Source organism: Macrobrachium nipponense, chromosome 26 (assembly GCF_015104395.2).
Source record: "Macrobrachium nipponense isolate FS-2020 chromosome 26, ASM1510439v2, whole genome shotgun sequence".
NCBI lineage: Eukaryota > Metazoa > Arthropoda > Malacostraca > Decapoda > Palaemonidae > Macrobrachium > Macrobrachium nipponense.
The window spans coordinates 40,084,672-40,097,712 of record NC_087215.1 but is presented as its reverse complement, the minus strand read 5'-3'; the positions used below and the strand labels follow the sequence as shown (position 1 = coordinate 40,097,712).

The window sequence follows — 13,041 nt, the reverse complement described above, 5'->3', positions numbered from 1 at the left end:
TATCGCATCCTTTTCCAGCATTTTCTGCACTTCCTCCCGAAGAGCCAAGAACTTCAGAGAATCTGGAGGATACGTCTTCCTGAGCTGCGGCTTGTCTGACAGAAGAGGAGAGAAGCCGAATGGCAACAGGTATCCCACCCAAAGGACATCTACCACCCACTTCTCTGCCCTGTAACTCTGCCACTTGGCCCAATTGCAGAAACCTTTACCATGGTGTACCTGTGTAGCATCATACTAAAGAATATGGTGTCAAAACTACCACTGCATAAGATTTGAAGAAACAAGAAGACAAGTTGCATACGAATAGTGAGTGATGAACATAAAGTACAGTAAAATTCCTCACTACTGGCTTCCTTGGGATCAAAGGATTACCAGTTATTTTAATTTGCTGGTTACATGAGAGAAGTCCTTCTAAAATGCCATAACATGTACAGGCAGTCCCCAGTTATTGGCTGTATTGGTTATCAACGATCCAGTTTCATGGTGCTTGTCTAGCGTCGAAAATTGCTGATTTTTGGTGCCAAATGCGCAAATTTCTTATTATCAGCACCGATCATTGGGTATTGGTGTTGATGCATACCTTACAGAGGCACCATTAACCGGTTATTGGCAATTTTTGCATATTATCAAGACGTCTCAACAGAACCTCAGCTGATAACTGGGGACTGCCTGTATCCTTGACTCTCATTTCATCATCATTACCAATAAACAATACCTATTTTTCATAGTTTGATTATTATATAATTCATAACGCCTTTAACCCTTTAACGCCGATTGGACGTATTAAACGTCAACGAAAATTGTCTGTCGGGTGCCGAACCGACGTATGGCACGTTGACGAAAAAGTTTTTTTTTTAAATTCGCGGAAAACTTTTGAATCACGCGCTTTGGGGGATGCTGGGAGCTCACGGATCAAGCTGTTGTTTTGTTTACAATCGTTACCCAGGCGCGCAAGTGCGAATTTCTTTCTTCTCGCACTAAAAAGCATCAGCTACACATCTCAGAAATTATTTCGTCATTTTGACATAATTTTTGCACCATTTTATATTAGCCGTTACATAGAGTATTATATATGAAAATGTGCGCAATTTCATGTAGAATACAACAAAAAACAACTCATGGTTGTAGCTTTTATCAGTTTTGAAATATTTTTACATAAATAACGATAAGTGCCAAAATATCAACCTTCGGTCAATTTTGACTCTACCAAAATGGTCGAAAAACGCAATTGTAAGCTAAAACTCTTATATTCTAGTAATATTCAATTATTTACCTTCATTTTGCAATAAATTGGAAGTCTCTAGCACAATATTTCGATTTATGGTGAAATTATGAAAAAAAAGTTTTCCTTACGTCCGCGTGGTAACTCTTCCGAAAAAATCATAAATTTTTTTCATCAGATTGTCGTAATGTTTACACCATTCTAAATTAGCCGTTATATAAAGTTTTATATATGGAAATGTGCGGAATTTCATGTAGAATACAACAAAAAAACAACTCATGGTTGTAGCTTTTATCAGTTTTGACATATTTTCATATAATAATGATAAGTGCCAAAATTTCAACCTTCGGTCAACTTTGACTCGACCGAAATGGTCGAAAACCGCAATTGTAAGCAAAAACTCTTCATTCTAGTAATACTCAATCATTTACCTTCATTTTGCAATAAATTGGAAGTCTCTAGCACAATATTTTGATTTATGGTGAATTTTAGAAAAAAAAACATCTTTTTCCTACATCTGCACAGTAATTGGCGAAAAAATCCAAATTTTTTTGTCCGATTGTTGTAAGGTTTGCAGTTTTATATTAGCCGTTACATAAAGTTTTACATATGAAAATGTGCGCAATTTCATATAGAATAGAACTAAAAAAAACCCATGGTTGTAGCTTTTATAACTTTGGAAATGTTTTAATATAAATAACGATAAGTGCCAAAATATCACCCTTCGGTCAACTTTGACTCTACCGAAATGGTCAAAAAACACAATTGTAAGCTAAAACTATTACATTCTAGTAATATTCAATCATTTACCTTTATTTTACAACAAATTGGAAGTCTCTAGCACAATATTTCGATTTATGGTGAATTTATGAAAAAAAAACATTTTCCTTACATCCACGCGGTAACTCTTCCGAAAAAAATCAGAAATTTTTTTGTCCGATTGTCGTAATGTTTGCACCATTTTAAATTAGCCGTTACATAAATTCTTATATATGAAAATGTGTGCAATTTCATGTATAATACAACAAAAAACAATTCATGGTTGTAGCTTTTATCAGTTTTGAAATATTTTCATATAAATAACGTTAAGTGCCAAAATTTCAACCTTCGGTCAACTTTGACTCGACTGAAATGGTAAGTAATATTCAATCATTTACCTTTATTTTGCAACAAATTGAAAGTCTCTAGCACAATTTTCGACTTATGGTGAATTTATGAAATAAACTTTTTCCTTACGTCCACGCGGTAACTCTTCCGAAAAAATCATACATTTTTTCATCCGATTGTCGTAATGTTTGCACCATTTTAAATTAGCCGTTACATAAAGTTTTTTATATGAAAATGTGCACAATTTCATGTAGAATACAACAATAAACAATCCATGGTTGTAGCTTTTATCAGTTTTGAAATATTTTCATATAAATGATGATAAATAGAAATTCATCCTTCGGTCAACTTTAATGTGACCAAAATGGTCGAAACTGCAATTGTAAGCTACAACTATTACTTTCTAGTAATATTCAATCAATTACCTTCATTTTGCAACAAACGGGAAGTCTCTAGCACAATATTTTGATTTATGGAGAATTTTAGAAAACAGCTCTTTTTTTACGTCCGCGCGTTACGAATTCATGCATCATTTTGTGATAATATTTTCTCTGTGTTGCCTTGATCGTTTTACAATGTGTTAATACCAAAATGATCGCAATTTAGTGTACAATACAACGAAAAAAATTAACTCGTTAGCTTTAACCGCTTTGCTCACAGCGTAATTTGTAAACAATTATATATGAAATTTTTTTTTCATTTCTGATGGTTGCATACTAAACTTCAGGCAATGACAAAATAAGGAGCCAAAAATTAACTCTTAATCTTGAACACTAAGCGTGCTGTGATTTTTTGAAAAAAAAAAAATTTCCGCTTCGGCGCTCACTCGTGAATGCCGCCGGCATATGGGAGACGATTTTTAAAATACTGCTTCAGCGTTTAAGGGCTAACTAGAAGATGAGATGGATAAAAAGATTGAGGAAAAGGGGTTAAACTAAATAGAAAATGGGATAGATAAAGAGGAGGAAAAGAGGTTAGCCTATTATAATTTGGTCTCAAAAATTGAACTCGCATGATACATGAGACTCATGATCAAATAATTTCTTAAGGGTGGAAACTGGGTTGCATGATATGTGAGATCACACATTACATGAGTATATACGGTAAATAAGGGGTTTTCAACCTGGGGTACGCGTACCTTAAGTGGTACGCCAAGGGTCTGTCAGGGGGTACGCGCTCGTTACAGGTTGTTAGGGTTAGGGGCCTGGCCACCGACTTGCTGAGGCAGGACACCTCTACTGTACTTCAGATGGGAAGCTTATAAGAGTGGATTGACTTTCCTTATTGCAAAATGAAATAAGAGATACTTTCATGATGTGTCTGAAGAAAATTTAAAAGTTAATTAGAGACCCTTTCCATACAAATGTTGCTTTTGTTAATGATGCTATTCAGGAAGAGTTTAATGAACTTGTGAATGGCTCCAGTGCTTGTGATCTTTGAGAAAAAGTCTTTAATCAGGTTCTGGTGTAAAATATCCAAATCATATCCACATGTCACCAAGGAGCCTCTCCGTTCTCAGTTGTTTTTCCCATCAATGTAGTATCTGTGTGAAACTGGGTTTTCCAGTTTGTCATAAAATCAAAACTAAGGTCTTGAATGAATATGGAAGCCACCCTGACTAAGCTAGTTGATAAAAAACAGGAAGCAATCTCATTTACTCCCTTTGATGCTGATGTAATAAAAATGTACTTTGTTTTTGCAGTTCAGTACCATGGCCTTGAAAATTTACTGCACAGAAACGGGTAAATAATTAGAAAAGAAAAATTGTTTATTTTTTATGGAATTATTTGTTTACAATAATACTGGTTATGCCAGAAGAGTTATGTACTTACTTCCCTTCAGCACAGTACTTGCAAATATACACAATGGAATTTTTTTCTGACATTGCTTTGCTTTCTTTATACGAAGTGGAGAGGACACATTACTGACATTAAAAATACCCGAAAGGGTATGTGGTGAAAAAACGGGTGAAAACGCCTGAATTAAATGGTTGTAAAATAGATTAACGCAATAAAAATTGAAGAATTACATGATATAAAACAGTAATTTGGGACTATAAGTTATGGTCTTGAAAATTGTATGAACACCTGAAACCCAGTTTTTCCATTTGATAATGTACAGTAATATAAATATAGTAGAAGCATTCAGTAACAACATACCATACATGTATTTTACTTGAAGTTTGTCAGGGCTGCTTTTACCCCATGGAAGAACATCATCAGAGCATCCTTGCGGCATTCCATTATATCCAATTCCAACAATCTTGTTAGCGTCATTCACAATACAAGCACCAACCTTAAAAAAAAATTTTAAAAAGCATTAAAAATGCAAATACACATACTTATATTTATGTTCTTCTCATTATATCTAGCAAGCTCAATTGGAGCAAATGGCTACCACCTAACTAAAAATACCCAAGAAATGCAAATACAGGCAGTCCCCGGTCATCGACAGAGGTTCTGTTCCCACAGCTTGATGACAAGCGAAAATCGCAGATTTATGGCACCATAACCGGATTTTGGCGCCAATAATGAGTTCATGGCACTCTGTTAGGTGTGTATCTGTGCCATAACTCTATTACCGGAGCTGAAAATCACAGATTTTTAGGCACTATAGAAGTGCCAGAAAACTGAATCACCAATCGCCAAGTCCACCAATACCCGAGGACTGCCTTACATATAACATTTCTCTTCCTCTGTTAATTCAGCATTCCTTCTGTATCTGCTTTTTCAAAGGTACAATCCATAGTGCAAACCAATCTTACAAAACTTCTTCTATAAGGTTTGGACTTGGAATGTCTGTAACTCTAATGGAATTCCTCCTACTTCTCAACATATACTACTTCTCACTCTCCATGAATACTGCCTTTTATTTCTAAAATTTACAATCAGATTTACTTATCCATTAGATGAATTAGGTGATTGTGTTGATCCCTCTTTATGATCAATCAAGTAGCACAAAAAATCTCTCATGGTATTATAGTTCTTTGTGGTGTCCCTTCGACCCTAACTGCATTGCCTTTTGCATTCGTTAATAGTTTTTGGAGCTCCATAATTCACAAAGTGTGGACTGAAATGATAAAAAATATAATCCAACATTGTACTAGAACATCATATGCCACTGTACTCCAATTTAATATGTAAAAGTAATTGAACCTATCCATGAATGAAACATAAGCACAATTAATGTTAATGAAAATATGCAAAGTGAATTTGCAGTAAATAGTGAGGTGCTCAAAGGGAAATGGTGTGACTTTTGGCATTTACCCTTCTCATGGATTTCATAACTAAAAAAAGTGGTTGAAGATAGAAGAGAAGGTTTAGATTAGCAAACATCCAAAACTTGACAGAATTAGAACATTCACAACATCACAAGCTTTACAAAATGTATCATATATCTTGAGAGATACAACATGAGATAAATCTATGAAAAACAGCAATAATGAAGATAGATTATTCACAACAGAGATAATATAATGAATGAGGCTGAATCTTCCAAATATGTATTCAGGAATAATGATTATCAATATGTATGTACGTTCTCTTAAGGATGAATTTAGTGAAAATCTACAAAAGGTAAATACAACAATGGTCAAAATAAATAAGATTTGGGAATCCAGTAGGCAGTCTCCAGTTATCAGTGGACTCGGTTAATGGAGATCCGGTTTTATGGCACTTGTTTAATGCCATAAAATTGGCGATTTATGGTGCCATAATGCGCAGAGTTCTGGCCGACAATAGAGTTATAGCACCGTAACATACCTAACAGAGGTGCCATTAACCAGTTATCAGTACCATTAACCAGATACTATTGGTGACATAAGCACCATAAATTGCAGTTTCAGTTAATGGCCGCTTTCGCTTATCAGCACCCCAATGAGAACGGAACCTGCACCTATAACCAGGGACTGCCTTTGCAGTGGAACCCCCGTATCGTGTTCTCTGGCTTCGCGGACTCAAACATTTGCAGATTTCTCTTGGGAACATTTCCCTGCATTATTCACAGAAAATTTGCCCATTCGCGGTATTCTTCTATGATAGTTATCCAAAAATTTTTTGTGGGTTTTTCTTGAGTTTTAATTAACAAAATAAGAGGTTTTAAGCATTTTTATAGGGGTTCCAACTATTCGCGGGTTCTAACTACCATTCACTGGGGTGTCTGGTACGCATCCCCCGCGAATACGGGGGAACCACTGTACTACATATGTTGAAATAGCATAAGACTGATTATATGTTAGTCTAGAACAGTATGCATTGCTACATGGACAGAATCATTGCATGACAATGAAACTAATCAAAATGATTTTGTGAATTTAAGTATAAAGTTTTCACATGAATATCAGGAGCCATGGCAGGGTGAAGTGAGAAACACAGTTTGCTAGGAATTTAATTTTGGCTACAACAAAAATGTGAAATAGTTTGTTTAGTGAAGTACGTAGCGCAATCTTCTGACCTCCAAATCTTTAAGTGAGGAACAAATACATTCCTGCTTTCTGCTGAAATCTGAATTCAGGTCTATCGGTTTTATTTTCCATTCCCTCATAATTTTTTATTTACCACTTTTCCTACAACTTGTCTTTCTCTGCATGCTGATTTCCCTTTGGAGCCCTCTTTGGTTTACAATCCATAAGGGTTTTCATTTGAAGATTTAAAGAAAAGAATGAAATTACAGTTAACCCCTGTATTTGCAATCTCATGATTCATGGATTTCTCTGTCGAGCCTATCTATCAATTATTTGTAAAATATTTGGCAATGCTCGAACTTCTCTTTCGATAAATATTTACAATTGACATAGTGTATTTTGATGTTATTTTATGCTACAAAAATTATTTACTAATTTTCAAATACAGTAGTACCTCGGTTTTAAAACTTAATCCATTCCGGAACTTCCTACGATATCTGAGACTTACGAAAACTGAAGCAATAATTCCCTTGAGGAATAATGTAAATAGTATTAATGTGTTCCAGACCCCTCCAAAATATTTTAAAAAATACATTTTACAGAGAATAAACACAGTTTTACATACAGAAAACAATGAGAAATAAATATAAATGAATAATGAAAAGAACAATGAACATTTAACATCACTCTTACCTTTATGGAAGACAGAGAGGTTGGGAGAGGGAGGAGGAGAGGTTACTGTTTGGAAGGGGAATCCCCTCCAGAAGCAGAAGGACTTCAGGTATCATGAACCTTTCCAGGGTTACTTCTCTAAGTTTTTTAGTGTAACTGTCTGAGGTTACTTCCCCACTTTATTTTTTACAGGCACTAGAACCAGCCTGAGAGTCACTGGACCCCTGTCGAATAACAAAACTGTCCAGAGACATTTGTTTCTGACGTCTATTCAATATCTGCCTAAAATTATACAAAGCATTGTCATTAAACATGTTAGAGACACGGATTACACGTCTTTGTTAGGATGATCTGTCTCAACAAAATTTTTTAGATCACTCCACTTGGAAAACATTTCTTTAATCAATACTGAAATAAGCACAGTATCCCCTCTCTCCTCCTCCTCCTCCTCGTATTCCTCATCTGCCGTCTATTACTGTTCCTGCACCTAAGTGGTTCGCTCTTCCCTGTGGGCGTCCACTAGCTCTTCCACATCTTCGCCAATCACACCTATGCCCATGGACAGGTGTAGGATTGTCGGGGTCACCCTCAACCACCTGGCCACAATTTTTTCCAAGCAGAGTTCATTGTCCTAGAAGTCACTGCCTTCCAAGCCTTATCTATAAGGCTTATGCAGTTGAAGATATTAAACTGATCCTTCCATAACTCTCTTAGGGTCAATTCAGTGTCTGACGTCACTTCAAAGCACCTTTGGAAAAGTGCCTTTGTGTAAAGTTTCTTGAAGTTGAAGATGATTTGCTAGTCCATGGGCTGGATGAGAGGAGTGGTATTAGGGGACAAGAACTTAACAACAGTGATGAATTTAAATTCATCCAAAACTGGTCTTCCAAGCCAGGAGGATATGCAGGAGCATTGTCCATTACCAGAAGGCACTTGAGGGGCAAATGATTTTTGTTGAGATAGTTTTTTACACTAGGGCCAAACACTTCATTGACTCACTCAACGAAAATTTGCCTCATGACCCATGCTTTCTTACTGGCTTCCACATCACAGGCAGTTCACTACAAAACACCTTTAGAAAAGTGTCTTTGTGTAAAGTTTCTTGAAGTTGGAGATGATTTGCTGTCCATGGGCTGGATGACAGGAGTGGTATTAGGGGGCAAGAACTTAACAGTGATGAATTTAAATTCCTCCAAAAACAGGTCTTCCAAGCCAGGAGGATGTGCAGGAGCATTGTCCATTACCAGGAGGCACTTGAGGGGCAATTGATTTTTGTTGAGATATTTTTTCACACTAGGGCCAAACACTTCATTTGTAATAAATACATTATTTGAAACAGATAATTACATATCTGTAAATAGAATCCATGACCTGAGGGGTCATTGGTGAATTAGGAGCGTCCTACGTGACTATCACAAATCTAGATCACGCTGTGCAATGCTTGCAATAGCCTGGTTTACGTTTGTTTGGAAACATCATCATTCCTTAAAATTGTCAACTACTCACACCACCTTCCATGGGAAGCGGTTGACCTGTTAACCTGCGCCGGAAACTTGTAACTTCTGAGCCGGCGGACTACTTATTTTCTTTTGATATGAATCGCTGAGATAGCTAGTGTTTCGCTATCGACACGATGCTTTGAGAAGCCAGTTCTATTCTAGTTATCAAACGGAACGGTCTCCCGACCGAACCATCTCTCTTGTGATGGAGTTGAGAAATAAAGTTGTTTTAAAGTTATCAACTTTCTCCGTTTGAATCATCTCCCTTATTCTAAGAAGAATCCACTATACTAAGATACAACGTAGGAGAGAAGAAAAGAAGAACCAGGAATGCTTACGAACAACAGTCGTAAGATAAGACAAACAGTCTTTGGCAAAAGCGGAAGAACATAACAATGGTGGCAGCAAGGCCCAACTTTAACAAGAACCATATCAGCCTACCAAAGAATTTCAATCATCGGGGCCCAGCTATAAGTCAATAATAAACTGAGGAAACGGGATCTTCAATCAACGCAACTGTAAACATTCTATGAAGACGAAGATATGTCCTTCATCGAGAAGAATACAAGCATCAACATCGACGTCTGAGTGACTGTTATCACATATCTCCAAGAATCAAAACCGGACGCGGAGCAGCATCGAACATCAACAGAAAGAAGAAACAAATATAGGAAACAACGCGCGATCACAAGCAAGGACGTGGAGTGTAGGCCAAGAGGAAGCTACGCGAGGAAGAGAGGGAGGCTGTGACGTCATGACGACATTGAGCGACTTCCGACGCGAGAGAAGGAGAGGGAGGCTGTGACGTCATCGGATGTCAACAATCTTTCCCCATATAAACCAGAGCTAAGTAGAACTTTTATCTATTCAGGTTTTTTCTCAGTGAAGTGTTGTTCATCAAGAGTCGATCGTCCAGTATTCTGGGGGTGAGTTATTTAGTCTTACTCTTCATTCATTACAGGAATCAATCTTCAACTACGAGTTCTCGCCCGCAGACCTTTTTTTTTTTTTTCGTTGTTGCTAATCGCTTTTTCTTCCAGGAGTTCTCCGTATAATATCTTTGTCAAATTACCTGTATTAATAGTATCTTTTTTGGGGGATTTTCCTATTACTTGCAACACATTTATACAGTATATTGCACATGCGTTTACGTAGTGGTCGAGTGTATTCTTATAGATATTTTGATAGGACCGCAATTTTAAGGAATGATGATGTTTCCAAACAAACGTAAACCAGGCTATTGCAAGCATTGCACAGCGTGATCTAGATTTGTGATAGTCACGTAGGACGCTCCTAATTCACTACCTCTCCCATACAACGCGCGGGTGGCTCATCGTTTGACGCAACTGGCTGAGATGGACCACACGTTACCGACTTATGCAGGAGGAGAAAATCTTCGTTACTACGTGCTGCTAGCCGTGTATAGCGTTACGGCAATATTGATTATCGCCGTTAACATCTTTGCTTGGCGTAGGTTGAGGCGAACACAGAAGGATCTTCAAAGGAACGTTTTGCCGCGTCCAGACAAAACTCCTGTTGCGTTAAAAGCGTATACATTCAGGGCCGTCTGAAACTGGCCATTTCACCTGGTGCCTAGGAAAACTGTCTGGAATTGTGTTGTGTGTGAAAAGCGGTCTGTACGCTGGTAATATGTAGGACAAGAAAGACTCCAAGCCTTTGCATTTTGAACAGTTAAAAGTATCTTTCGGGCACCTAATAAAATATTGTAGCCCAATATATATATATATATATTAACCCTCTTACGCCGATTGGACGTATTAAACGTTGAGTCAAAATGTCTCCCGTATGCCGATTGGACGTATCATACGTCGGCTCAAAAAAGTTTTTTTAAAAATTCGCGAAAAAATACTTATAGGCCTACCAGCTGAAAACTTTTGAATCATGCGCCTTGGGGGATGCTGGGAGTTCACGGATCAAGGCGTTGTTTTGTTTACAATCACTACGCAGGCGCCCAAGCGCGAATTTCTTTCTTATCGCACTAAAAAGTATCAGTGACACATCTCAAAAATTATTTCGTCACTTTGACATAATTTTTGCACCATTTTAAATTATCCTTTACATGAAGTATTATATATGAAAATGTGTGCAATTTCATGTAAAATACAACAAAAAAATACTTATGATTGTAGCTTTTATCAGTTTTGAAATATTTTCATATAAATAACGATAAGTGCAAAAATTTCAACCTTCGGTCAACTTTGACTCTACTGAAATGGCCGAGAAACGCAATTGTAAGCTAAAATTCTTATATTATAGTAATATTCAATCATTTGCCTTCATTTGGAACAAATTGGACGTCTCTAGCACAATATTTCGATTTATGGTGAATTTATGAAAAAACTTTTTCCTTACGTTCATGCGATAACTCTTCCGATAAATTTTTTCCTGCGATTGTCCAAATGTTTGCACCCTTTTAAATTTGCCGTTACATAAAGTTTTATATATGGAAATGTGCGCAATTTCATGCAAAATACAACAAAAAACAACCCATGGTTGTAACTTTTATCAGTTTTGAAATATTTTCATATAAATTACGTTAAGTGCAAAAATTTCAACTTTCGGTCAACTTTGACTCTACCGAAATGATCGAAAAAACGCAATTGTAAGCTAAAACTCTTATATTCTAGTAATATTCAATCATTTACCTTCATTTTGCAATGACTTGGAAGTCTCTAGCACAATATTTCGATTTATGGTGAATTTATGAAAAAAAAAAAAACATTTTCCTTACGTCCGCGCGGTAACTCTTCCGAAAAAATCAGAATTTTTTTGTGAGATTGTCGAAATGTTTGCACCATTTAAAATTAGCTGTTACATAAAGTTTTATATATGAAAATGTGCGCAATTTCATGTAGAATACAACTAAAAATGATTGAAGGTTGTAGCTTTTCTCTTTTTTTGAAATATTTGCATATAAATCACGATAAATAGAAAAAAAATCATGTTCGGTCAAATTTGACTCTTACCAAAATAGTTGAAAAACGCAATTGTAAGCTAAAAATCTTACGGCCTAGTAATATTCCGTCATTTTTGCTTCATTTTGAAAACAAATTTGAAGTCTCTAGAACAATATTGTGATTTATGGTGAATTTTTGAAAAATATATTTACCTTCACTCCGCGAGCCGATTCGCGGCCGCAAGTCTCCGAAATACATACATCGCATTATCCTAATATTTGCTCCTTTTCATATTAGCCGTTTTATAGAGTTTCATATATCAAAATGTGGGCAAATTCATGAAGAATACAATAAAAAATAAGTGAAGGTTGTAGCTTTTTCCATCTCCGAAATATGTGCATATAAAAAAATATATATATAAAAAACAAAATTTCAACATTCGGTCAAATTTAACTCATCCGAAATGGTCGAAATCTGCAATTCTAATCTAAAACTCTTACAGTATCGTAATATTAATTCATTTGTCTTAATTTTGAAACAAATTGGAAGTCTCTAGAACGATATTTAGAATTACGGTGAATTTTTGAAAATAACATTTTTTTACGTCCGCGCGTTACGAATTAGTACATCATTTTGTGATAATATTTTTCCGGTGTTGCTTTTATTGTTTCACTATGTATTATATATCAAAATGATTGCAATTTAGTGTACAATACAATGAAAAAAAAGTAACTCGTTAGCTTTGACTGTTTTTTGCACAGCGTGATTTGAATACAATTATCTATGATTTTTTTTTTTCACTACCATATCTCGCATTATTTACATATGATAATGATATTATTTTCATTTCTGATGATTGCATACTAAACTTCAGGCAATGAAAAAAAAATTAGCCAAAAATGAACTCTTAATCTTTAAAACTAAGCGCGCTGTGATTTTTTTGAAAAAATTATTTTTTTCCGCTTCCGCGCTCACTCCAAAAGCCGGCGCCAGCATACAGGAGGGTTTTGGTTTTGATTTTTAGGGCTTCGGCGTAAGAGGGTTAATATACATATAAGCATTTTTCGGGCACCTAAAAAATAAAATTATTGAAGCCCTATGTTAGTTAAACTTTGGATTTGTGCGTGGTACGTACCTGGAATCTATATCTGTGCACACTTATACTATTATACAATTGTACAATTATATATATACAATTATATATTACAAACAGTGACAAGT

At 35.9% G+C, this 13,041-nt stretch overlaps 1 protein-coding gene across 3 annotated transcripts in view; it reads right to left on the bottom strand.

Annotated features, from left to right (window-relative positions):
- The window catches only part of LOC135200195 (uncharacterized), a 252,982-nt gene that overhangs the window by 70,538 nt on the left and 169,403 nt on the right, over positions 1-13,041 (bottom strand). For all 3 annotated transcript variants that reach the window (XM_064228628.1, XM_064228629.1, XM_064228627.1), the window contains exon 7: positions 4,489-4,624. In XM_064228628.1, coding sequence (XP_064084698.1) covers positions 4,489-4,624 — 136 coding nt within the window. The remainder of the gene's footprint in view (positions 1-4,488; positions 4,625-13,041) is intronic.